The sequence below is a fragment of the Pseudophryne corroboree genome, chromosome 3 (assembly GCF_028390025.1).
Source record: "Pseudophryne corroboree isolate aPseCor3 chromosome 3, aPseCor3.hap2, whole genome shotgun sequence".
Classification (NCBI taxonomy): Eukaryota; Metazoa; Chordata; class Amphibia; order Anura; family Myobatrachidae; genus Pseudophryne; species Pseudophryne corroboree.
Window position 1 is genome coordinate 495,091,539 of NC_086446.1, and position 24,890 is coordinate 495,116,428.

General features: G+C 47.9%; 1 protein-coding gene across 12 annotated transcripts in view; it reads right to left on the reverse strand.

Annotated features, from left to right (window-relative positions):
• The window catches only part of SHISA6 (shisa family member 6), a 681,159-nt gene that overhangs the window by 100,637 nt on the left and 555,632 nt on the right, over positions 1–24,890 (reverse strand). For all 12 annotated transcript variants that reach the window (XM_063960971.1, XM_063960972.1, XM_063960978.1 and 9 more), the window contains one exon: positions 24,687–24,749. In XM_063960971.1, the coding sequence (XP_063817041.1) occupies positions 24,687–24,749 (63 nt within the window). The remainder of the gene's footprint in view (positions 1–24,686; positions 24,750–24,890) is intronic.

A 24,890-nucleotide genomic window follows, 5' to 3' on the forward strand; every position in this document is an offset into this window, starting at 1 on the left:
ACAGATTGACCACCCGTGAATCCTGGTTAAGCGAATTAAGGGCTCCATCCACAAGTCCCACATGCCTAGCGGAATCGCTCTGTTTTAGCTCCTCCTTCAATGTCTCCAGCTTCTTCTGCAAAAGCCTGATGAGGGGAATGACCTGACTCAGGCTGGCAGTGTCTGAACTGACTTCACGTGTGGCAAGTTCAAAGGGTTGCAGAACCTTGCACAACGTTGAAATCATTCTCCACTGCGCTTGAGTCAGGTGCATTCCCCCTTCTTTGCCTATATCGTGGGCAGATGTATAGGCTTGAATGGCCTTTTGCTGCTCCTCCATCCTCTGAAGCATATAGAGGGTTGAATTCCACCTCGTTACCACCTCTTGCTTCAGATGATGGCAGGGCAGGGACAGGATTGTTTGGTGGTGCTCCAGTCTTCTGTACGTGGTGGCTGAATGCCGAAAGTGGCCCGCAATTCTTCGGGCCACCGACAGCATCTCTTGCACGCCCCTGTCGTTTTTTAAATAATTCTGCACCACCAAATTCAATGTATGTTCAAAACATGGGACGTGCTGGAATTTGCCCAGATGTAATGCACGCACAATATTGCTGGCGTTGTCCGATGTCACAAATCCCCAGGAGAGTCCAATTGGGGTAAGCCATTCTGCGATGATCTTCCTCAGTTTCCGTAAGAGGTTGTCAGCTGTGTGCCTGTTAGGATCTCCTTATCTGTGCTGCCACGTCGCCATGGCAACCGGGAGGCAAGTGTTAGCGAAGTAACCTGAGCGCAGCTGATACTCCGGTCCGGGTTTTTACTGTGTAGTGGTTACAGGCTCTGTGCACGGCAGGGAATCCGGCGCTGGTTTTGTGCTCACAGTCTGTGAGGTCTGAGTGGGGCGTGGACAGCACCTGCTATATAAACCATCCTCTCAGGCTAGGCAAATGCTGCTGAATCTTTGTTTGTTAGTCAGTTCCAGAGAGTTAGCTAGTACTGTGTGACTTTGTATTTACTTGTTGCTTACTGCGAATAGGCCTTGGGATTCGGTACTTCATTCTGCCAATCCGGACCTAGCAGTAAGACTGGAGTCAGTTGTTTGATCTGCTGGGGTTCTTTTGCTATTCTGTGAACCCAGCAGGTTTGCGGCTGTACTCTCAGACCTGCTTGCTTAATCCTCCCTCACTGTGCAGGGCGTCCAGGTGTCAGTTTAGTGGCAGTAAGCTGAACCTGTGCCCTGCAAGTGGGGGTTAGGATTGTGGATACTCTCCTTGTGTCTATATTTCTATCTCTGACCAAGGAGTTTATTCCCACACCCGTTGGTAACCCTTTGGGGTTTTTTCTGTTGCTCTTAGCAACATCATTTCAGGTGCTCCACATGTTAAATCACTACACATCGCTTCATTGTCCGCTCTATTCTATCTGAGCATTCCTGACACTAGGGAGACACCCAATTCCTGAGCCTTTGGGCTTCTCCGTTCACTTTGTGTTTATTAGTTATTCCATCACCTCCTGTGTATGTTATGTTATACTGTCTGTGAGTTTGTTTGCTTCGCTTCCCTCTCTGTTCATACACCGGTATACGCCTGTTAGCACTGGTGTGCATAACATATTCAGCAGCCCTACTCCTGTTGAAATTTTGTGGGAATATGGAGCATACCCCTCAAAATACTTTGCAACAGGTGGTCGATCAGGTGCAGGTCCTGACTCGACAATTTAATGAGATGTCCATTAAAATGAACACCCCGCAGGCCGCTAGCGGAGCTCCCGCAGCAGCAGCGGCAAGTTCAGGGGTTAAGGAGCCGAAAGTAAATATCCCGGATCGTTTTTCTGGAGATCGCTCGCAGTTCTTTTGTTTCAAGGAGAGCTGTAAGCTATATTTCAGGCTTAGGCCCCAGTCTTCTGGGTCGGAGATTCAGCGGGTGGGCATGGTGATTTCCTTCCTACAAGGAGACCCACAGGTCTGGGCATATGGGTTACAGCCTGACTGTCCGTCGCTTAAAAGTGTTGATGCTTTTTTTACGGCACTGGGCATTTTGTATGATGACCCTGACAAGATGGCTTCAGCCGAGGCTCAGATTACGGTTCTTAAGCAAGGGCGACGGCCAGCTGAGGTTTATAGTACGGAGTTTCGGAGGTTGGCTCATGATACCCAGTGGAATGACCCAGCCCTGAGAAACCAGTACCGAAGGGGCCTTTCTGACCAGATAAAGGACCAACTGGTACAATATCCCTCGGCTGATAGCTTAGATCAGCTCATGCAGTTATCCATCCGGGTGGATAGACGGCTGAGAGAGCGTAGGCTTGAAAGGGAGACCGCAGTTTCCTTTTTTCCCAAGGGAACCTCAGACTCTGAGGAATATTCCGAGGAGCCTATGCAGATTGTGGCTACCCGCCTCTCCTCGCGTGAGAAGACGCGGAGGAGACAGCAGGGTTTGTGTTTGTACTGTGGGAATAAAGGTCATGTTGTAGTATCATGCCCAGAAAAACCGGAAAACTTCAGGGCCTGAGGGTGATGGGAAATATCCTGTCAGGCCAGAAGTCAAAATTTCCTAAAATACTTTTCTCAATTTGGTGACTTTGGAGATCCTCGGTCAAACTGTCAAGACTGAGGCCTTTGTTGACAGTGGGGTTTTCATGGACTGTCAATTCGCCCTGGAACACTCTGTTCCCTCAGTACCTTTGGCATCAGAGATTGAGATCTGTGGGTTAAACGGGGAACCATTGTCCCAGGGTAAAATTACCTCCTGCACCAGCCAAATTCCTTTGTTTATTGGAGCCACACACTTTGAAAAATTGTCTTTTTATGTGACTGTCTGTTCTTTTGCCCCATTGGTTTTGGGGTTACCCTGGTTAAGGGCCCATAACCCTCAATTTGACTGGGTCTCTGGGGAGATTCTTAGTTGGGGTAGTGATTGTTTCAGGAGTTGCTTGTACCTTCCAGTCAGGCTCTCGCAGCTAAGTTTGCCAGGATTGCCAGGATGTTATGCAGATTTTGCGGATGTGTTCTCCAAAAAAGTTGCGGAGGTACTACCTCCCCATCGCCCCTATGACTGTGCCATTGATTTGTTGCCGGATGCTAAGCTTCCCAAGAGCAGGTTGTACTCCCTGTCACGTCCTGAGACTCAGGCTATGGCAGAGTACATTCAGGAGAACTTGGCTAAGGTATTTATCAGACCCTCACAGTCCCCAGTTGGGTCGGGGTTCTTTTTCGTGGGTAAAAAGGACGGTTCGTTGCGACCCTGCATCGACTTTAGGGAATTGAACCGTATCACGATTAAAAACTCTTACCCACTGCCTCTCATTTCGGTTTTGTTTGACCAGCTTCGTACTGCCACCATTTTTTTCTAAGATTGACCTACGCGGTGCTTACAATCTAATCCGAATAAGAGAGGGGGATGAATGGAAGACTGCCTTTAATACCCACTCAGGGCATTATGAATATTTGGTGATGCCTTTTGGGCTCTCTAATGCCCCGGCAGTCTTCCAGAAATTCATGAACGATGTGCTCAGGGAATATTTGGATAGATTCTTAGTTGTTTATCTAGATGACATCCTAATCTTCTCTCATTCTCTGGAGGAACATCGGAAGCATGTACGCTTAGTCCTCCAGAAACTCAGAGACCACCAGCTTGGGGCGAAGCTGGAGAAGTGCGAGTTTGAAGTCCAGCAAATCGCATTTCTAGGGTATATTATCTCCTCAGAAGGTTTCCAAATGGAGGGTTCTAAGGTACAGGCAGTCCTGGATTGGGTGCAGCCCACTAGTTTGAAGGCGCTTCAGCGTTTTCTGGGCTTTGCAAATTTTTATAGACGGTTTATCGCTGGATTTTCGTCTATAGTGGCCCCCTTGGTGGCACTCACTAAGAAAGGGGCGGATGTTGCTCACTGGTCTTGTGAGGCCAAAGCGGCCTTTGCCCGTCTCAAAAGGGCATTTGTCTCGGCCAAGGTGCTGCGACACCCAGATCCAGAGCGTCCTTTTGTGGTAGAAGTGGATGCCTCTTAGATAGGTATTGGGGCAGTGCTCTCTCAGATGGGGGTGTCTGATAATCGCCTTCATCCCTGTGCTTACTTTTCCGGTAAATTTTCGTCTGCCGAGATGAATTATGATGTGGGTAACCGGGAATTGTTGGCTATAAAGGATGCACTCGGGGAGTGGAGACACTGGCTTGAGGGGGCTAAGTTTGTGGTCTCAATTCTCACCGACCATAAGAATCTGGCATATTTAGAGTCAGCGAAGCGGCTCAATGCCAGGCAGGCACGATGGGCTTTGTTTTTTGCTCGCTTTAATTTTTTGATAACATATCGCCCTGGGTCAAAAAACATCAAGGCTGATGCGCTCTCGCGGAGTTTTGCTCCAGTTCAAGAGACCACCGAGGAGCCATTGCCCATTGTGTCCCATCATGTATTAAAGTGGGCATTACCCAGGACCTCTTGTCATTAGTCCTTAGAGCACAGGAGCAGGCTCCTCCAGACCTTCCGGTAGGTCTCTTGTTTGTGCCTCCTAGGTTAAGACAGCGAGTGTTCCTGGAATTCCATGCCAAGAGGTCGGCAGGGCATCCAGGTATTGCCAGAACTCGGGAGTTACTGTCTAGGGCGGTGTGGTGGCCCTCGGTGGCTAGGGATGTGGATCAGTGGGTTCGGGCATGTGACGTTTGTGCCCGAAATAAAACTCCTAGAGGGGTTCCTGTCGGCCTATTACATCCACTCTCTATTCCGTCTAAGCCATGGACCCACATTTCCATGGATTTTGTGGTGGACTTGCCCAAATCCTCGGGGATGACAGCCATTTGGGTTGTCGTTGACAGGTTTTCAAAGATGGCGCATTTCGTTCCACTGGTTGGGTTGCCATCGGCCAGACGCCTGTCTGAGTTATTTATGCAGCATGTTGTGCGCCTCCACGGGTTGCCACTTGATGTGGTCTCTGACCGTGGATCCCAGTTTGTGGCCAAATTCTGGAGGGCATTTTGTTCTGATCTCCAGATTTCTGTGAGCTTGTCGTCAGGCTACCATCCACAGTCTAATGGGCACACTGAGAGGGTGAACCAGTCCTTGGAGCAGTTCCTCAGGTGTTATGTCTCCAAGTGTCATACTGACTGGGTTGCTCATCTGTCCATGGCGGAGTTTGCCTATAACAACGCGGCTCACTCTGCTACAGGGATCTCTCCCTTCCTTTGTGTGTATGGGCATCATCCTAAGGCCAATTCTTTTGACCCCCTGGATTCCACGTCTGGTGGTTCCTCTGTTGTTTCGGTCCTTAGGGGTATTTGGAGGAAAGTGAAGAAAGCCCTTGTGTCTGTGTCATTAGTGACCAAAAGGGTTTTTGATAAGCGGAGAAGACCCTGCAGCTTCAAATTAGGAGACTTCGTCTGGTTGTCCACCAAGAATTTGAAGTTGAGACAGCCATCTCATAAGTTTGGCCCCCGGTTCATCGGCCCTTATAAGATCACCAGGGTTATCAATCCGGTGGCATTTCAATTAGATCTGCCCCGTTCATTGGGTATCAATAAAACATTTCATTGTTCCCTTTTAAAACTGGCGGTTAGTAATCCTTCTTCCAGTGGAAGACCTTCTCCTCTTCTGATACGGGGTCAGAGGGAGTTTGTGGTTGAAAGGGTTCTTGACTCCAAGATGGTTCGGGGTCGGCTGTCATTTTTGGTGCACTGGAAGGGGTATGGCCCGGAGGAGCAGTCGTGGGTGCGCAGTTGTGATCTTCATGCCCCCAGACTGATACGCTCTTTCTTCTCGCAGTTCCCCGATAAACCCGGTGGTAGGGGTTCTTTGACCCCTCGTCAGAGGGATGGTACTGTTAGGATCTCCTGCTCTGTGCTGCCACGTCGCCATGGCAACCGGGAGGCAAGTGTTAGCGAAGTAACCTGAGCGCAGCTGATACTCCGGTCCGGGTTTTTACTGTGTAGTGGTTACAGGCTCTGTGCACGGCAGGGAATCCGGCGCTGGTTTTGTGCTCACAGTCTGTGAGGTCTGAGTGGGGCGTGGACAGCACCTGCTATATAAACCATCCTCTCAGGCTAGGCAAATGCTGCTGAATCTTTGTTTGTTAGTCAGTTCCAGAGAGTTAGCTAGTACTGTGTGACTTTGTATTTACTTGTTGCTTACTGCGAATAGGCCTTGGGATTCGGAACTTCATTCTGCCAATCCGGACCTAGCAGTAAGACTGGAGTCAGTTGTTTGATCTGCTGGGGTTCTTTTGCTATTCTGTGAACTCAGCAGGTTTGCGGCTGTACTCTAAGACCTGCTTGCTTAATCCTCCCTCACTGTGCAGGGCGTCCAGGTGTCAGTTTAGTGGCAGTAAGCTGAACCTGTGCCCTGCAAGTGGGGGTTAGGATTGTGGATACTCTCCTTGTGTCTATATTTCTATCTCTGACCAAGGAGTTTATTCCCACACCCGTTGGTAACCCTTTGGGGTTTTTTCTGTTGCTCTTAGCAACATCATTTCAGGTGCTCCACATGTTAAATCACTACACATCGCTTCATTGTCCGCTCTATTCTATCTGAGCATTCCTGACACTAGGGAGACACCCAATTCCTGAGCCTTTGGGCTTCTCCGTTCACTTTGTGTTTATTAGTTATTCCATCACCTCCTGTGTATGTTATGTTATACTGTCTGTGAGTTCGTTTGCTTCGCTTCCCTCTCTGTTCATACACCGGTATACTCCTGTTAGCACTGGTGTGCATAACAGTGCCTCTTCTGGAAAGCGGTGATACAAAGCGTAGCCTGCCTAGGAACGAGTTGGCGTTTGCGACATGCTGCTACTGGTGCCGCCGCTGCTGTTCTTGCTGCGGGAGACAATACATCTACCCAGTGGGCTGTCACAGGCATATAGTCCTGAGTCTGCCCTGCTCCACTTGTCCACATGTCCGTGGTTAAGTGGACATTGGGTACAACTGCATTTTTTAGGACACTGGTGACTCTTTTTCTGAGGTCTGTGTACATTTTCGGTATCGCCTTCCTAGAGAAATGGAACCTAGATGGTATTTGGTACCGGGGACACAGTACCTCAATCAAGTCTCTAGTTGCCTCTGAATTAACGGTGGATACCGGAACCACGTTTCTCACCGCCCAGGCTGCCAAGGCCTGAGTTATCTGCTTTGCAGCAGGATGACTGCTGTGATATTTCATCTTCCTCGCAAAGGACTGTTGGACAGTCAATTGCTTACTGGAAGTAGTACAAGTGGTCTTCCAACTTCCCCTCTGGGATGACGATCGACTCCCAGCAGCAACAACAGCAGCGCCAGCAGCAATAGGTGTTACACTCAAGGATGCATCGGAGGAATCCCAGGCAGGAGAGGACTCGTCAGACTTGACAGTGACACGGCCTGCAGGACTATTGGCTTTCTTGGGTAAGGAGGAAATTGACACTGAGGGAGTTGGTGGTGTTGTTTGCAGGAGCTTGGTTACAACAAGAGGAAGGGATTTAGTGGTCAGTGGACTGCTTCCCCTGTCACCCAAAGTTTTTGAACTTGTCACTGACTTATGATGAATGCGCTGCAGGTGACGTATAAGGGAGGATGTTCCGAGGTGGTTAACGTCCTTACCCCTACTTATTACAGCTTGACAAAGGCAACACACGGCTTGACACCTGTTGTCCGCATTTGTGTTGAAATAATTCCACACCGAAGAGCTGATTTTTTTTGTATTTTGACCAGGCATGTCAATGGCCATATTCGTCCCACGGACAACAGGTGTCTCCCCGGGTGCCTGACTTAAACAAACCACCTCACCATCAGAATCTTCCTTGTCAATTTCCTCCCCAGCGCCAGCAACACCCATATCCTCATCCTGGTGTACTTCAACACTGACATCTTCAATTTGACTATCAGGAACTGGACTGCGGGTGCTCCTTCCAGCACTTGCAGGGGGCGTGCAAATGGTGGAAGGCGCAAGCTCTTCCCGTCCAGTGTTGGGAAGGTCAGGCATCGCAACCGACACAATTGGACTCTCCTTGGGGATTTGTGATTTAGAAAAACGCACAGTTCTTTGCTGTGCTTTTGCCAGCTTAAGTCTTTTCATTTTTCTAGCGAGAGGATGAGTGCTTCCATCCTCATGTGAATCTGAACCACTAGCCATGAACAAAAGCCAGGGCCTCAGCCGTTCCTTGCCACTCCGTGTCGTAAATGGCATATTGGCAAGTTTACGCTTCTCATCAGACGCTTTCAATTTTGATTTTTGGGTCATTTTACTGAACTTTTGATTTTTGGATTTTACATGCTCTCTACTATGACATTGGGCATCGGCCTTGGCAGACGACGTTGATGGCATTTCATCGTCTCGGCCATGACTAGTGGCAGCAGCTTCAGCACGAGGTGAAAGTGGATCTTGATCTTTCCCTATTTTAACCTCCACATTTTTGTTCTCCATTTTTTAATGTGTGGAATTATATGCCAGTATCAATAGCAATGGCCTACTACTATATATACTGCGCACAACTAAAATGCACCACAGGTATAGAATGTAGATGGATAGTACACTTAATGACGACACAGAGGTAGGTACAGCAGTGGCCTTCCGTACCGTACTGCTATATATAGTATACTGGTGGTCACTGTGTTAGCAAACTGCAAAACTAAAATGCACCACAGGTATAGAATGTAGATGGATAGTATACTTAATGACGACACAGAGGTAGGTACAGCAGTGGCCTTCCGTACCGTACTGCTATATATAGTATACTGGTGGTCACTGTGTCAGCAAACTGCACAACTGAAATGCACCACAGGTATAGAATGTAGATGGATAGTATACTTAATGACGACACAGAGGTAGGTACAGCAGTGGCCTTCCGTACCGTACTGCTATATATAGTATACTGGTGGTCACTGTGTCAGCAAACTGCAAAACTAAAATGCACCACAGGTATAGAATGTAGATGGATAGTATACTTAATGACAACACAGAGGTAGGTACAGCAGTGGCCTTCCGTACCGTACTGCTATATATACTGGTGGTCACTGTGTCAGCAAACTGCACAACTGAAATGCACCACAGGTATAGAATCTAGATGGATAGTATACTTAATGACGACACAGAGGTAGGTACAGCAGTGGCCTTCCGTACCGTTCTGCTATATATAGTATACTGGTGGTCACTGTGTCAGCAAACTGCAAAACTAAAATGCACCACAGGTATAGAATGTAGATGGATAGTATACCTAATGACGACACAGAGGTAGGTACAGCAGTGGCCTTCCATACCGTACTGCTATATATAGTATACTGGTGGTCACTGTGTCAGCAAACTGCAAAACTAAAATGCACCACAGGTATAGAATGTAGATGGATAGTATACTTAATGACGACACAGAGGTAGGTACAGCAGTGGCCTTCCGTACCGTACTGCTATATATATAGTATACTGGTGGTAACTGTGTCAGCAAACTGCAAAACTAAAATGCACCACAGGTATAGAATGTAGATGGATAGTATACTTAATGACGACACAGAGGTAGGTACAGCAGTGGCCTTCCGTACCGTACTGCTATATATACTGGTGGTCACTGTGTCAGCAAACTGCACAACTGAAATGCACCAAAGGTATATAATCTAGATGGATAGTATACTTAATGACGTGACGACATAGAGGTAGGTACAGCAGTGGCCTACTGTACCGTAATGCTATATATTATATACTGGTGGTCACTGGTCAGCAAAACTCTGCACTGTACTCCTCCTATATAATATTATACTGGTGGTCCCCAGTCCCCACAATAAAGCAGCACACTGAGCACAGATATGGAGTGTTTTTCAGGCAGACAACGTATACTGGTGGTCACTGTCAGCAAAACTCTGCACTGTACTCCTGCTATATAATACAGCTGCTCCCCAGTCCCCACAATTAAGCAGTGTGAGCACAGATATATGCAGCACACTGAGCACAGATATGGAGTGTTTTTCAGGCAGACAACGTATTACTGGTGGTCACTGTCAGCAAAACTCTGCACTGTACTCCTCCTATATACAGCTGCTCCCCAGTCCCTACAATTAAGTAATAAGCAAGCACAAAATATTTGCAATGCATCAACATAAACGGAGAGGACGCCAGCCACGTCCTCTCCCTAACATTTCCAATGCATGAGTGAAAATGGCGGCGACGCGCGGCTGCTTATATAGAATCCGAATCTCGCGAGAATCCGACAGCGGGATGATGACGTTCGGGCGTGCTCGGGTTACCCGAGCCATACGGGAGAATCCGAGTATGGCTCGGACCCGTGTAAAAAGGGTGAAGTTCGGGGGGGTTCGGTTTCCGAGAAACCGAACCCGCTCATCACTACTGAATAGGTCACCCAACCTATAAAAAACAGAGACGTGCAAAAGAAAAGTACAATCTCACTTTGTGCTCCAAATGTCCAAGTGTCCACAATTTCCAACAGTCCTCACAATGAAGTCAGATGATATGAGCCAATTATATGAATGCCATAAAAAGGAAATAACACAAAAAACATAGCATAGCGTAGGGCCTAAGTCCCTAATCTAGGTACTTAGGCCCTCATTCCGAGTTGTTCGCACGCTAGCAGCTTTTAGCAGCCGTGCAAACGCTAAGCCGCCGCCCTCTGAGAGTGTATCTTAGCAGAAGTGCGAACGAAAGGATTGCAGCGCTGCTACTAAAAAAGATTGTGCAGTTTCTGAGTAGCTCGAGACCTACTCCTAGCTTGCGATCACTGCAGACTATTTAGTTCCTGTTTTGACGTCACGAACACGCCCTGCATTCGGCCAGCCACGCCTGCGTTTTTCCAGGCACGCCCACGTTTGTATCTGACACGCCTGCGTTTTTACACACACTCCCCGAAAACGGTCAGTTACCACCCAGAAACACCCACTTCCTGTCATTCACTCTGCGGCTAGCTGTGCAACTGAAAAGCGTCGCTAGAGCTTGTGTAAAACTGCATCGGCTTTTGTGAAAGTACGCCGCACATGCGCATTGAGCCGCATACGCATGCGCAGAAGTGCCGATTTTTAGCCTGATCACTGCGCTGCGAACAACGGCAGCTAGCGATCAACTCGGAATGACCCCCTTAGTCTGCGACCCGGCTAAGCTTTGCATTAGTGTTAAGGGTGCCGTGTGCTGGTTTCATACTCCCTCTGTGTCTCCCTGTAAGGGCTCTTTGTGGGGTAATTGTGCATTTAGGGGGTCATTCCGAGTTGATCGTAGCTGTGCAAAATTTTGCACAGCTACGATCAACTTTCCTGACATGCGGGGGGACGCCCAGTCTAGTCCGCCCTGTATGTCAGTCCGGCCCCCCTCGCAGAAGTGCAAAGGCATCGCACAGCGGCGATGCCTTTGCACTTCAGGAGTAACTCCTGGCCAGCGCAGCTTTAGCGAGCTGGCCAGGAGCTACTCCTCGCTCCCTGGCTCGCAGCGGCTGCGTATGACGTCACGCAACCGCTGCGGCCCGCCCCCTGTTCGGTCTGGCCAAGCCTGCGTTGGCTGGGCTGCGCCTACGAAATGGCGGCCAAACGCCGCTGTTTCGCCCCCTCCCGCCCATCGATCGCCTCTGCCTGTCAAAGGCGCCGGGGCATGCGCAGCAGGGACCCGTTCGCTCTGCTGTGTTAAAACGCAGCGAGCGAACGAGTAGGAATGACCCCCTTAACCTTTTCCTCTGTGTGTGCTGTCACAATACAGTATGTCAGGCAAAGAGTGTATTTCATGTAAGGCAGTGTTCCTCTTCTCCAGGGGGTTCACTTGTGTGTACTCAATGTAGTGTCCCTTCCCACGCTAGTGGGGCAGAACCAGCATGGCTGGACTCCATTAGGGGAATGATTTCCACAATCTCTACTAACTTATCTTGGACTGAGAAAGAGATGCAATACTTAAGAGAATCTATGACTGAGTTTATGAAAAGAGACTCAGTACCCAAACCAGCATCTCAGTCCCCTGCCATTTGTCCGCAAAAACGCACTTTGGCCCATATCCTGCAGTCTCACTCGGATGATGAGGGGTCAGAAATGGAGAAGGGTGAGGTGGACTCAGAGGTGGGGGAGGATACTCTGTCGCAGGGAATAGAGGCTCTCAAAGAAGCTATCAGAGAATTTCTAAATATCCCTGATAAGGTGACAGAGGAGAGTGAGGAATCTTATTTTAATATAAAAAATAAGTCCTAAGCCACTTTTCCTGTGTCAAAGGAACACAATACCCTGTTTGAAGAACAGTGGGTTAGTCCTGATAGGAAATTTCAATTCCCTAAACGGTTGTTATCATCCTTTCCTTTTCCTCCTGAGGATAGGAAAAAATGGGAAAATCCACCGATAGTGGATGCATCAGTATCCAGGCTTTCACAAAAAAATGTATTGCCTGTCCCGGGTGCAGCATCTCTAAAAGACGCGACTGATTGTAAAATTGAGACTACACTGAAATCCTTGTATACAGCTGCTGGGGTGGCCCAGAGACCCACTATAGAATGTGGGTGGATCACTAGAGCCATTGCCAAATGGTCAGGTAACCTGATTGAAGGGTTAGACATATTGCCTCAGGAGAAGATTATCTACCTACAGCATATACAGGACTGCGAATTTTATGGTGGAAGCCATAAAAGAAATAGGCTTGCTTAATGCACGCACTACGGCTATGGCAATGTCTGCAAGCAGGGGTCTATGGCTACGCCAGCGGACTGCAGATGCGGACTACAGGAAAGGCATGGAAGGACTACCTTTCACAGGCGAGGCCTTATTTGGAGATGAACTAGACCATAGGTTCTCAAACTCGGTCCTCAGGACCCCACACATTGCATGTTTTGCAGGTAACCCAGCAGGTGCACAGGTGAATTAATTACTTACTGACACATTTTAAAAGGTCCACAGGTGGAACTAATTATTTCACTTGCGATTCTGTGAGGAGACCTGCAAAACATGCACCTTGTGGGGTCCTGAGGACCGAGTTTGAGAACCTGTGTACTAGACAAATAGATCTCCAAAGCTACTGCGGGTAAGTCCACATACCTTCCTTCTGCAGCTCCCCAGCTAGGAAGGCCTACTCAGGTCCCTTTACAGTCCTTTCGGACTGCCAAGTTTAGGGGAATCCCTCTTCTGGCTAGAATCAGCCGTTCAACTTCCATGCCGTTAAACGTAGCCGCGGTAAGTCTTGATAGATGAACGGGCACTGTTGCAGAAGATCCTCGCAAAGAGATAGAGGCCACGGATCTTCGAGCAGCATCTCGAGAAGATCCGCATACCAGGTCCTTCGTGGCCAGTCCAGGGCAATGAGGATTACTTGAACCTTTTCCCTTTTTAGAATTCTTGGGATCAGCGGAAGTGGAGGAAATATGTACACCAGCTGGTAGACCCACGGAGTTGTCAGAGCGTCTACCGCCAGGGGTGTATCTAGGGGTCTGCGTGCCCCTGGCAAAGTAAGGAACTGGCGACCCCACCTCCCCCACCCAGGGACACAGAGGGGGGAGGTACAGATTGGCTGAGGTCAGGGACACTGAGGGGCAATTACAGTAGTGTGCGGGCAGGGATACTGAGGGGGAATTACAGGGAGGGTACGGGCAGGGATACTGAGGTGGAATTACAGGAGGGTGTTGGCAGGGACACTGAAGGGGGAGTCACATGGAGGCTGAGGTCAGGGACACTAAGGGGGAATTACAGGGAGGGTTCGGGTAGGGAAAATTAGAGGGAGGGGCTACAGAGAGGCTGAGGAAATTAGAGGGAGGGGCTACAGAGAGGCTGAGGTCAAGGACACTGAGGGGCAATTACAGGGAGGGTGCGGGAAGGGACACTGAGAGGGAATTACTGGAGTGTGCGGGCAGGGACACTGAGGGGGGAGTCACAGGGAGGCTGTGGTCAGGAACACTGAGGGAGAATTACAGGGAGGGTGCAGGCAGGGACACTGAGGAGGAATTACGGGGAGGGTGCGGGCAGGGAGACTGAGGGAATTACGAGGAGGGTGTGGGTAGGGACACAGAGAGGGAAGTACGGGGAGGATGTGGGCAGGCATACTGAGGGGGAATTACGGGCTGGGGTGCGGGCAGGCATACTGAGGGGGAATTACGTTTAGGGTGCGGGTAGGGACACCGAGAGGGAATTACCGGGAGGGTGCGGGCAGGGACACTGAGGGGGAATTACAGGAGTGTATGGGCAGGGTCACTGAGGGGGAATTGCAGGAGTGTATGGGCAGGGTCACTGAGGGGGAATTACAGGAGTGTATGGGCAGGATCACTGAGGGTGCAGTTACAGGGATGGTGTGGGCAGGGTCACTGAGGGGGAATTATAAGGAGGGTGTGGACAGGGACACCGAGGGGATATATGCATACATACATACATACATACATACATACATACAGTTAAATACCCCTCCCTAGGTGTGATGTCACTACATGTCGCAGCAAATCTAGTTAACAAGGTGTGCTGGGACTTGTAGTCTCAACACAGCTGGACAGGCATTCACTGGTCTAGATACCTCTCCATACAGAGCTCTTTGTAAGCTGTGATCCAGACTGCCAGGATAGACCATGCAGTGCAGCTACGGTACCGAAGAAAACGTACAGGTATGCTCATGCTGCACTGCTGACTGGTGCTGATTGTAGGGGCTGGTGTCTGGTGACAGACCACATGGGACCAATGAGAAGGGGAGCGGATGAGGAAGAGGAGGTGCCTCGCCCCTCCCCATACCTGGAAGTGCCCCGTTCCCCAGCTATATTCACCATCATTGTGACTGTTGTCACAGAGAGTGTCAGAGTGCAATATGCTTCTGAGAGTCCGGCAGTGGATGAGCACTGCTAAGGGATGTACTCAGTGAGAACTACTATGTCATTCTACCCCTGGAGCGGGAGGCACTGCCGGGCGGCGCTCCCTTCCTTGGCCGGCGCCCCTGGCAAGTGCCATCCTGGCCAATAGGAAGATACACTCCTGTCTACCGCCACTGCTTGTGGGTCCCTCGACCTGGAACAATACCACTGCAGCTTCTTGTTGAGTCGAGAGGCCATCATGTCGATTTGTGGATATCCCCACCGACGTGTCAACCACCAGAACACCTCCAGTTTCTCCCATCACTGCATCATGCTGCAAATTGCAAGTCCATGAACGGGGGTGGGGTGTTTAATATAAAGTGATTCTCATAGAATTCCATCATATTGGCCCCTGACTCCTCCCAGTGGACTTGCGATTCCTAGTAGTCATGGGCAAAGAGATACAGCTCAGTGGAGTGTCTTGAGATAGTGTCTCGGTACATGGCTCTTCTGTAATGCACTGCAGGCTGTGCACATGCAGTGAGTGCAGAGACTGCTGGCAGTGCTGGGACTTGTGCAGGGAGTGACTTCTGGGAGTGGGTCAGCTATTCAACTGCACTGAATGAATCAATTAATCTGATACGTCTCCACTGAGTGTGCACTGTCTCACAGGCAGTCAGTGACTCATACCTCTGGTAGTGCGTCAGCTTTTCAGCTGCACTGAATGAAGCATTAATGAATCTGATCAATCTGCATCAGTCTCCCAGGCAGTCAGTGACTCAGACTTCTGGTAGTGCGTCAGCTACTCAACTGCACTGAATGAGTCATGAATGAATCTGAGCCATCTCCACTTATACCCCTTTTACACCGCCAGCTTTAGTTTATACACGGGTTATTGTTATGAATGCGCATAATCCGTGTTGCTGTGTGGTGTAAAAGGGCCCAGTGGGAATAACCTGGGTCAAGCGACCTGGTATTCCAACTCGGGTAGCAAGCAGGGTTGAACATGTGTTCAACGCTGCTCGATGTGCTGTGTACACGGGAAGCTGGGTCAATGCGACCAATTTCCCGTTCACTCTGTGTGGACGGGTGGTGCTTGGAGATCATGTGATCTCTTAACCCCGCCCCCGCTGCGTCACCAACCTGGCATTGTGCCGGGTTGGAAACAGCGGAAGAGAGGGGCCTGAGGTGGGTCGCAGCCGGGAAGCACCCGTGTCAGGCTCCCGGGTGCGATCCGCCTCAGGCAGTATGAAAGGGGTATTAGTGTGCACTGCTCCCTCCCAAGGGGTGTCACCCAGGAGTGTTGCCCAATCACTGTGACTAACTGAGAGAGGCTACTGGGGGCTGTGTCAACACACCAAACTGTGAGTGATTTCCGAGCATTAGAGTCCCAATCCGGCCCACTAGTAAGTGTGTGGGATGCAGGGGAAACCACCAACTCTTCTGGGAGTCCCAGGGACTACCTGAAAATTCAGAAAGGCTTGCAAACATTCCAGGAGAGTAGGTAAATATGAGTAAAAGTTAGGGATGTGCACTTGAAATTTTTCGGGTTTTGTGTTTTGGTTTTGGGTTCGGTTCCACGGCCGTGTTTTGGGTTCGAACGCGTATTGGCAAAACCTCACCGAATTTTTTTTGTCGGATTCGGGTGTGTTTTGGATTCGGGTGTTTTTTTCAAAAAACCCTAAAAAACAGCTTAAATCATAGAATTTGGGGGTCATTTTGATCCCAAAGTATTATTAACCTCAAAAACCATAATTTCCACTCATTTTCAGTCTATTCTGAACACCTCACACCTCACAATATTATTTTTAGTCCTAAAATTTGCACCGAGGTCGCTGGATGACTAAGCTAAGCGACCCAAGTGGCCGACACAAACACCTGGCCCATCTAGGAGTGGCACTGCAGTGTCACGCAGGCTGGCCCTTCAAAAAACTACTCCCCAAACAGCACATGACGCAAAGAAAAAAAGAGGCGCAATGAGGTAGCTGTGTGAGTAAGCTAAGCGACCCTAGTGGCCGACACAAACACCTGGCCCATCTAGGAGTGGCACTGCAGTGTCACGCAGGATGGCCCTTCAAAAAACACTCCCCAAACAGCACATGACGCAAAGAAGAAAAAAAAGAGGCGCAATGAGGTAGCTGTGTGAGTAAGCTAAGCGACCCTAGTGGCCGACACAAACACCTGGCCCATCTAGGAGTGGCACTGCAGTGTCACGCAGGATGGCCCTTCAAAAAAATACTCCCCAAACAGCACATGACGCAAAGAAAAATTAAAGAAAAAAGAGGTGCAAGATGGAATTGTCCTTGGGCCCTCCCACCCACCCTTATGTTGTATAAACAGGACATGCACACTTTAACCAACCCATCATTTCAGTGACAGGGTCTGCCACACGACTGTGACTGAAATGACGGGTTGGTTTGGACCCCCACCAAAAAAGAAGCAATTAATCTCTCCTTGCACAAACTGGCTCTACAGAGGCAAGATGTCCACCTCATCATCATCCTCCGATATATCACCGTGTACATCCCCCTCCTCACAGATTATCAATTCGTCCCCACTGGAATCCACCATCTCAGCTCCCTGTGTACTTTGTGTAGGCAATTGCTGCTGGTCAATGTCTCCACGGAGGAATTGATTATAATTCATTTTAATGAACATCATCTTCTCCACATTTTCTGGAAGTAACCTCGTACGCCGATTGCTGACAAGGTGAGCGGCGGCACTAAACACTCTTTCGGAGTACACACTTGTGGGAGGGCAACTTAGGTAGAATAAAGCCAGTTTGTGCAAGGGCCTCCAAATTGCCTCTTTTTCCTGCCAGTATAAGTACGGACTGTCTGACGTGCCTACTTGGATGCGGTCACTCATATAATCCTCCACCATTCTTTCAATGGGGAGAGAATCATATGCAGTGCCAGTAGACGACATGTCCGTAATCGTTGTCAGGTCCTTCAGTCCGGACCAGATGTCAGCATCAGCAGTCGCTCCAGACTGCCCTGCATCACCGCCAGCGGGTGGGCTCGGAATTCTGAGCCTTTTCCTCGCACCCCCAGTTGCGGGAGAATGTGAAGGAGGAGATGTTGACAGGTCGCGTTCCGCTTGACTTGACAATTTTCTCACCAGCAGGTCTTTGAACCCCAGCAGACTTGTGTCTGCCGGAAAGAGAGATCCAAGGTAGGTTTTAAATCTAGGATCGAGCACGGTGGCCAAAATGTAGTGCTCTGATTTCAACAGATTGACCACCCGTATATCCTTGTTAAGCGAATTAAGGGCTCCATCCACAAGTCCCACATGCCTAGCGGAATCGCTCTGTGTTAGCTCCTCCTTCAATGTCTCCAGCTTCTTCTGCAAAAGCCTGATGAGGGGAATGACCTGACTCAGGCTGGCAGTGTCTGAACTGACTTCACGTGTGGCAAGTTCAAAAGGTTGCAGAACCTTGCACAACGTTGAAATCATTCTCCACTGCGCTTGAGACAGGTGCATTCCACCTCCTATATCGTGCTCAGTTGTATAGGCTTGAATGGCCTTTTGCTGCTCCTCCAACCTCTGAAGCATATAGAGGGTTGAATTCCACCTCGTTACCACTTCTTGCTTCAGATGATGGCAGGGCAGGTTCAGGCGTTTTTGGTGTTGCTCCAGTCTTCTGTACGTGGTGCCTGTACGCCGAAAGTGTCCCGCAATTCTTCTGGCCACCGACAGCATCTCTTGCACGCCCCTCTCGTTTTTTAAATAATTCTGCACCACCAAATTCAAGGTATGTGCAAAACATGGGACGTGCTGGAATTTGCCCAGATTTAATGCACACACAATATTGCTGGCGTTGTCCGATGCCACAAATCCACAGGAGAGTCCAATTGGGGTAAGCCATTCCGCGATGATCTTCCTCAGTTGCCGTAAGAGGTCTTCAGCTGTGTGCGTATTCTGGAAACCGGTGATACAAAGCGTAGCCTGCCTAGGAAAGAGTTGGCGTTTGCGAGATGCTGCTACTGGTGCCGCCGCTGCTGTTCTTGCGGCGGGAGTCCATACATCTACCCAGTGGGCTGTCACAGTCATATAGTCCTGACCCTGCCCTGCTCCACTTGTCCACATGTCCGTGGTTAAGTGGACATTGGGTACAACTGCATTTTTTAGGACACTGGTGACTCTTTTTCTGAGGTCTGTGTACATTTTCGGTATCGCCTGCCTAGAGAAATGGAACCTAGATGGTATTTGGTACCGGGGACACAGTACCTCCAACAAGTCTCTAGTTGGCTCTGCAGTAATGATGGATACCGGAACCACGTTTCTCACCACCCAGGATGCCAAGGCCTCAGTTATCCGCTTTGCAGCAGGATGACTGCTGTGATATTTCATCTTCCTCGCAAAGGACTGTTGGACAGTCAATTGCTTGGTGGAAGTAGTAAAAGTGGTCTTACGACTTCCCCTCTGGGATGACCATCGACTCCCAGCAGCAACAACAGCAGCGCCAGCAGCAGTAGGCGTTACACGCAAGGATGCATCGGAGGAATCCCAGGCAGGAGAGGACTCGTCAAAATTGCCAGTGACATGGCGTGCAGGACTATTGGCATTCCTGGGGAAGGAGGAAATTGACACTGAGGGAGTTGGTGGGGTGGTTTGCGTGAGCTTGGTTACAAGAGGAAGGGATTTAGTGGTCAGTGGACTGCTTCCGCTGTCGCCCAAAGTTTTTGAACTTGTCACTGACTTATTATGAATGCACTGCAGGTGACGTATAAGGGAGGATGTTCCGAGGTGGTTAACGTCCTTACCCCTACTTATTACAGCTTGACAAAGGCAACACACGGCTTGACAAATGTTGTCCGCATTTCTGTTGAAATACTTCCACACCGAAGAGCTGATTTTTTTGGTATTTTCACCAGGCATGTCAATGGCCATATTCCTCCCACGGACAACAGGTGTCTCCCCGGGTGCCTGACTTAAACAAACCACCTCACCATCAGAATCCTCCTTGTCAATTTCCTCCCCAGCGCCAGCAACACCCATATCCTCCTCATCCTGGTGTACTTCAACACTGACATCTTCAATCTGACTATCAGGAACTGGACTGCGGGTGCTCCTTCCAGCACTTGCAGGGGGCGTGCAAATGGTGGAAGGCGCATGCTCTTCACGTCCAGTGTTGGGAAGGTCAGGCATCGCAACCGCCACAATTGGACTCTCCTTGTGGATTTGGGATTTCGAAGAACGCACAGTTCTTTGCTGTGCTTTTGCCAGCTTGAGTCTTTTCATTTTTCTAGCGAGAGGCTGAGTACTTCCATCCTCATGTGAAGCTGAACCACTAGCCATGAACATAGGCCAGGGCCTCAGCCGTTCCTTGCCACTCCGTGTGGTAAATGGCATATTGGCAAGTTTACGCTTCTCCTCCGACAATTTTATTTTAGATTTTTGAGTCCTTTTTTTACTGATATTTGGTGTTTTGGATTTTACATGCTCTGTACTATGACATTGGGCATCGGCCTTGGCAGACGACGTTGATGGAATTTCATCGTCTCGGCCATGACTAGTGGCAGCAGCTTCAGCACGAGGTGGAAGTGGATCTTGATCTTTCCCTATTTTTGGAACCTCAACATTTTTGTTCTCCATATTTTAATAGGCACAACTAAAAGGCACCTCAGGTAAACAATGGAGATGGATGGATACTAGTATACTTATGGATGACGAGCGACTGCCGACACAGAGGTAGCTACAGCCGTGGACTACCGTACTGTGTCTGCTGCTAATATAGACTGGATGATAATGAGATAAAATTAAAATATATATATATATATCACACTAGTACTGCAGCCGGACAGGTATATATTATGTAATGACGGACCTGCTGGACACTGTCTGTCAGCACTGCAGACTCCTAAAGTAAGCTACTATTATCAAGAAGATAGAAAAAAAAAAAACCACGGGTAGGTGGTATACAATTATGGATGGACGAGCGACTGCCGACACAGAGGTAGCTACAGCCGTGGACTACCGTACTGTGTCTGCTGCTAATATAGACTGGATGATAATGAGATAAAATTAAAATATATATATATATCACACTAGTACTGCAGCCGGACAGGTATATATTATGTAATGACGGACCTGCTGGACACTGTCTGTCAGCACTGCAGACTCCTAAAGTAAGCTACTAGTATCAAGAAGATAGAAAAAAAAAAAAACACGGGTAGGTGGTATACAATTATGGATGGACGAGCGACTGCCGACACAGAGGTAGCTACAGCCGTGGACTACCGTACTGTGTCTGCTGCTAATATAGACTGGATGATAATGAGATAAAATTAAAATATATATATATATCACACTAGTACTGCAGCCGGACAGGTATATATTATGTAATGACGGACCTGCTGGACACTGTCTGTCAGCACTGCAGACTCCTAAAGTAAGCTACTAGTATCAAGAAGATAGAAAAAAAAAAAACCACGGGTAGGTGGTATACAATTATGGATGGACGAGCGACTGCCGACACAGAGGTAGCTACAGCCGTGGACTACCGTACTGTGTCTGCTGCTAATATAGACTGGATGATAATGAGATAAAATTAAAATATATATATATATCACACTAGTACTGCAGCCGGACAGGTATATATTATGTAATGACGGACCTGCTGGACACTGTCTGTCAGCACTGCAGACTCCTAAAGTAAGCTACTAGTATCAAGAAGATAGAAAAAAAAAAAAACCACGGGTAGGTGGTATACAATTATGGATGGACGAGCGACTGCCGACACAGAGGTAGCTACAGCCGTGGACTACCGTACTGTGTCTGCTGCTAATATAGACTGGATGATAATGAGATAAAATTAAAAAATATATATATATCACACTAGTACTGCAGCCGGACAGGTATATATTATGTAATGACGGACCTGCTGGACACTGTCTGTCAGCACTGCAGACTCCTAAAGTAAGCTACTAGTATCAAGAAGATAGAAAAAAAAAAAAACACGGGTAGGTGGTATACAATTATGGATGGACGAGCGACTGCCGACACAGAGGTAGCTACAGCCGTGGACTACCGTACTGTGTCTGCTGCTAATATAGACTGGATGATAATGAGATAAAATTAAAATATATATATATCACACTAGTACTGCAGCCGGACAGGTATATATTATGTAATGACGGACCTGCTGGACACTGTCTGTCAGCACTGCAGACTCCTAAAGTAAGCTACTAGTATCAAGAAGATAGAAAAAAAAAAAAAAACACGGGTAGGTGGTATACAATTATGGATGGACGAGCGACTGCCGACACAGAGGTAGCTACAGCCGTGGACTACCGTACTGTGTCTGCTGCTAATATAGACTGGATGATAATGAGATAAAATTAAAATATATATATATATATCACACTAGTACTGCAGCCGGATAGGTATATATTATGTAATGACGGACCTGCTGGACACTGTCTGTCAGCACTGCAGACTCCTAAAGTAAGCTACTAGTATCAAGAAGATAGAAAAAAAAAAAAAACACGGGTAGGTGGTATACAATTATGGATGGACGAGCGACTGCCGACACAGAGGTAGCTACAGCCGTGGACTACCGTACTGTGTCTTCTGCTAATATAGACTGGATGATAATGAGATAAAATTAAAATATATATCACACTAGTACTGCAGCCGGACAGGTATATATTATGTAATGACGGACCTGCTGGACACTGTCTGTCAGCACTGCAGACTCCTAAAGTAAGCTACTAGTATCAAGAAGATAGAAAAAAAAAAAAACCACGGGTAGGTGGTATACAATTATGGATGGACGAGCGACTGCCGACACAGAGGTAGCTACAGCCGTGGACTACCGTACTGTGTCTGCTGCTAATATAGACTGGATGATAATGAGATAAAATTAAAATATATATATATCACACTAGTACTGCAGCCGGACAGGTATATATTATGTAATGACGGACCTGCTGGACACTGTCTGCAGAATGCATTTATAAAAACACCACACGACGAGTGTTTAACTTTTTCAGGCAGACAATCACAATATACTGGTGGTCAGCAGACAATCACAATATACTGGTGGTCAGTGGTCACTGGTCAGTCACACTGGTAGTGGCACTCTGGCAGCAAAAGTGTGCACTGTACTTAAAATATGTACACCTGCTATAACTGCTCCCCAGTCTCCCCCACAATTAAGCTGTGTGAGCAGTGAGCACTCAGCACAGTCAGATAATGATATACAGTATTACATATGATGCAGCACACTGGGCTGAGCACAGATATGGTATGTGACTGTGTCACACTGTGTATCTTTTTTTTCAGGCAGAGAACGGATTAATTAAACTGGTGGTGGTCACTGGTCACTGGTCACACTATCAGCAAGTAGTACTCCGTCCTAAGCAGACAATCACAATATACTGGTGGTCAGTGTGGTCACTGGTCAGTCACACTGGCAGTGTGGCATTCTGGCAGCAAAAGTGTGCACTGTACTTAAAATATATTATTTATGTACTCCTGCTCTAACTGCTCCCCAGTCTCCCCCACAATTAAGCTGTGTGAGCAGTGAGCACTCAGCACAGTCAGATATACAGTATTACATATGATGATGCAGCACACTGAGGCTGAGCACAGATATGGTATGTGACTGTGTCACACTGTGTATCGTTTTTTTTCAGGCAGAGAACGGATTAATTAAACTGGTGGTCAATGGTCACTGGTCACACTATCAGCAAGTAGTAGTACTCCAGTCCTAATATGCTCCCCAAAATTAGTAAATAGTGTCTCTAACTCTCTACTCTCTTCTCTATAAACGGAGAGGACGCCAGCCACGTCCTCTCCCTATCAATCTCAATGCACGTGTGAAAATGGCGGCGACGCGCGGCTCCTTATATAGAATCCGAGTCTCGCGATAGAATCCGAGCCTCGCGAGAATCCGACAGCGGGATGATGACGTTCGGGCGCGCTCGGGTTAACCGAGCAAGGCGGGAGGATCCGAGCTTGCTCGTCCCCGTGTAAAAAAAGCTGAAGTTCGGCGGGTTCGGATTCCGAGAAACCGAACCCGCTCATCACTAGTAAAAGTAGGCAGGGGGTGATAAGGGAAGACACAGTGGCCACATGTCTGCACTCTATCTCATTTTTGCGGCAGTGCCATGTTGTCAAAATAGCTCTCAGAGTATTGGAATAAAAGACTTCAACATTACAGGTGATGCCTGAGGAAGGAGTTATCACTGCTTGATAAATATACCCCTTAGTTCCCAGTCTATTGCATATCTGACAATCAGGCTGCCTAAAACAAGAATTGAAGAAATAACTTAAGTACTCAAATCAGTTTGTCTTCATCATTTCAGTAAATTAGCTTCTGCCAATATATACAATTTTAGGTGTATATTATATATATTTATATATTTAGACAAGCTCACAATGTTTGTAATATCTCTTCCACTTCAAGACACATCAATTCCACCATACAGTATGTTTCTTCAGACAATACAGTATATCAATCTCCACTGGACCAAGTTCATCAGAAAATACACTGATCCCAGTATGATATATGCTCCATCACAACACATATCAATCCTCAATAGACCACTTTAAGTAGAAAACATTTTGATCCCCACAGTGACAAGTGTACCTCAATCCCACGATCCCCATTCCCAGAACATACATCAATTCATAACATCCTAGATTAGTCGGAGAACAGTTTTAGCCCTAGAATCCAGGAGTTACACAACAATCCTTGGAATCTCAAGGTCATAATATGTAGTTGTCACTATAATCTCCAGATAATCATTCTGACCCAATGTATGATTATCAGAACATACAGAATTCTCTCCAGACTATGGTATTACTGTGTTTATCAGAAAATACAATAATACCAACCAGACCAAGTTCATTGGAACATGTAGCATCCCCTACTACTCCAAGTTCCGTGGAACAGCAATCCCTCCACTACCCTAAACTTCAGGCAGAGAACATACAGCAAGTAACATCCATCCTCAGTAATTATTAACAACTATCCCTGAGACTACGTTTTTAAGAGATTATTCTGAATCTTGGAAACACACTTACCATTTGTGGGCGTCTGAGAGGCATTGTTGAGCACAAGGTGGTTATAATTTTGCTGATGTTCACCTAAAAAAAATCATAAACAAAATGTGTGTCAATAATGAAAGCAGATTGTATTATGTTCAGACAAAATGTACAAAATATAAAACCATGAAAGTATATTAATGCAGTGCCGTAACGAGACATTTTGGTGCTGTGTGCAAGAAA